Source organism: Tupaia chinensis, unplaced genomic scaffold, assembly GCF_000334495.1.
Source record: "Tupaia chinensis unplaced genomic scaffold, TupChi_1.0 Scaffold000063_1, whole genome shotgun sequence".
Classification (NCBI taxonomy): Eukaryota; Metazoa; Chordata; class Mammalia; order Scandentia; family Tupaiidae; genus Tupaia; species Tupaia belangeri.
In genome coordinates, this window is record NW_006159521.1 from 84,960 (window position 1) to 87,883 (window position 2,924).

The 2,924-nt window shown below is 48.8% G+C and overlaps 1 protein-coding gene across 1 annotated transcript in view; it reads left to right on the forward strand.

Moving 5' to 3' along the window:
- Positions 1-2,924, forward strand: part of PARP16 (poly(ADP-ribose) polymerase family member 16) — a 33,915-nt gene that overhangs the window by 23,351 nt on the left and 7,640 nt on the right. Inside the window, 1 exon segment of the mRNA XM_006141718.3 lies at positions 358-564. Within this exon segment, the coding sequence (XP_006141780.1) occupies positions 358-564 (207 nt within the window).

A 2,924-nucleotide genomic window follows, 5' to 3' on the forward strand; every position in this document is an offset into this window, starting at 1 on the left:
GTTCCTAGGGGTTTACCCCAAGCTTTTGGGGGCTTTTTTTTTTTTTTTTAAGAGGTTTTTGCTATAGGGCATGTGAGCTCACCAGAAAGACAGACAGAAAGAGAGAAATCACTTCCCAGGGGGGATGGCCACACCGCAGTCCCTTCTTCATTCTCTTCTCGGAATCTTGGGCATGCACGCACGTGTGCCCAGTGTGAGCTTAAGCCACCGGGTCTGTGACTCAAACCACGGTTGACTACATGGGAGTCCGACGACATAGCCATTACACCAACTGCTAGTCCCAGGAGGCATTTTTTAAAAGTATATATTTACCAACTTCCCAGATAAAACTGCAACTCCCTTCATATTTTTTTCCAGTTTGAAAAGATCCAAAAGCTGACTGGTGTCTCTCACACGCCTGTCCCTGCACCTGACTTCCTGTTTGAAATTGAGTACTTCGATCCAGCCAACACCAAATTTTATGAGACCAAAGGAGAACGAGACCTGATTTATGCCTTCCATGGTAGCCGCCTAGAAAATTTCCATTCCATCGTCCACAACGGCCTACACTGCCACCTGAACAAGGTGGGCCTCAGGGGCACCTGCTGAGGGGAGCAGTGGGGTAGGGGGTAGTATCAGAACCCTGGGGTGTTTGATGGTTGGGAGTGGAGTGGGGTAGGTGGGCTTACTAAGGCCTTGCCACTCAAAGTGGGGTGTGTGCAGACCAGCAGGCTCAGCATCGCCAGGAGCCTGGGAAAATGCAGACTCTTGGGCCCACTGAGACCCTCTGAACAAGACCTTGTGTTGTTTTTTCTTTTACATTTTTTGCTATAGGGCATGTATGCTTAGGAAAGAGACAGAGAAAGAGAGGGAAAATGAGAGATCACTCCCTTGGGGGGATGGACACGCCACAGTCCTCTCTCCATTCTCCTCTTGGGATTTTGGGTACTCACACACACATGCTTAGCATGATTTTCTTTCTTCTTCTTCTTTCTTTCTTTCTTTCTTTTTAAGAATTACTTAATTTAATTTGTTATTATTATTATTTCAATTTGACCAGAGAGAGAGAAGGGAAAGTGAGAAAGCAAGTTACTAGGTCTAGGACTTGAACTGTGGTCAGCCATGTGGGAGTCCAGCACCTTAACCACCGTGCTGGCCCTCCAGGGTGATTTTCTTTCCTTTTTTTTTTTGAGAGATTTTTGTAGGATATGTGTACTCACCAGAGAGACAGAAAGCAAGAAATTACCTTCCAAGGGGATGACCACACCATAATTCCTCCTCCGGTGTTCTCCTGGGATCTGGGACATGCATGCACACACACCTGGTGTGAATTTCAAGCTATGAGTTCTGGGACTTGAACTGCGCAGTTTTCCATGTGAGGGTCCAGCATCTTAATCTCCATGCCACCTGCTGTGCTGATTACAGTTTGAGAAGAATCAATTTAATGTGAGCTGCATATTTAGAATCACTGGGAAAGTCTTTTAGAAATCCTGAGGCCTGGTTGCATTCCATGTCAATTAAATCAGAATCTCTGGAAGTGGGACCCAGACATTAATATGCTTTAAAAGCTCTCCAGGCTATCCAGTGTGTGACCAGCCCTAGCTACTCAGTGTATTCTTTGGACTGGTGGCATCCATGTCACCTGGGAACAGGCACATTTGCTTAAACCCTCTGAGCCTTAATTTCCTCATCTATAAAATAGGACCCCTTTGATCTCCTTTTGGTGTGTGAGTGAACTGCAGTAGTTCATGAATGTAGAATGTACAAAGCACCCAGGAAGCGGTGGCTGCTTTCATAGGCTGGTGGAGAGGGCATCCACGGTAGATGGAGGCCTGCGGGCCTGCCTGGTAGTTGTGGCATCATCTGCCCTGTCTGCGAGGGCTGGCTCCATGAGCCACCCGCTTAGTCACGGCTGCCAGAGCCCTGAGGCCAGAGAGTCCTTTCTCAACACTGCTGCATCTGATTAGCGCCTGTTGGGTTTTGCAGCGGATGACGGGTTTGTTTATGTTGGCTCTTGGGTAACTATTATGGCCAGGCTACTGGAATCCAGGGGGCCTCAGCTTTCCACCAGAGCTGTCCTGGAGAGGCTGCCTGCACGTTAGTCTTCTGCACCAGGCCTTTTGTCTCAGTGCCCCAGGGAGCTGACTGCTCGCAGGCATCTTACGAGAGCCCTTTGGTAGATGGAACAGATCCTCTTCTGGCTGCCTCTTCCTGGCTTCTCAGTGATGGCCTTGCCTGAAGGAGCCCACCAGCCACTTGAAGCTATGAGATTGTTTTCACAGTGGAGATACCCTAGTCTTCCCACTCGTGTGCACCTCTGCTTCCAGCACCTTGAACAAGATTCTTGAGTCTAGGGAAGGGTGAACATGTGACAGGCAGAAAAGGAGAATGCATATGGGTCAGGTCAGGGGGCGCCCAGTGTCCTTGGAGAGGGTCTGTGACATCTTATGAGAGGTGGGAATGTTGCCTAACCAGGCAAAGGGCTTCCCAAAGGCCCAGCAAAGGTTATTTCATTTCCCCTAAGCTTCACTTTACATTAGGCTTTGAATTGTGGACGCCTGGTGCTACTGAATGGGACATTCCCCAATCCCAGAGCATAGGATTTACTTTGGTGAGCTGTTCGAGTCTGCTCATCTCTTGAGTTACTGATACTCAGGCCCAGGGATAGCCATGGAGCTTCAGCTCAAATGTCAAAGGCCATCCATTGGTAGCAGCTACTTGGAACATTATGTTAAGAAGGAGTCTGAGTTAGTATGAGTGACTGCTATGACTGTGTTGGCCGTTGTGGTTGATTGTTGATGTCTGCCATGGGCCAAGGCTGTGTTGCTAGGCCTGCAGTAGCCTCCACCTGCAGGTCCTTCACCTGGGATGCTTCCTCATGGAGGGTACCAAATTAGCACCACCATCAGGGACTGCCTTCTAGACTCTTGTACACTTTCTTGGCC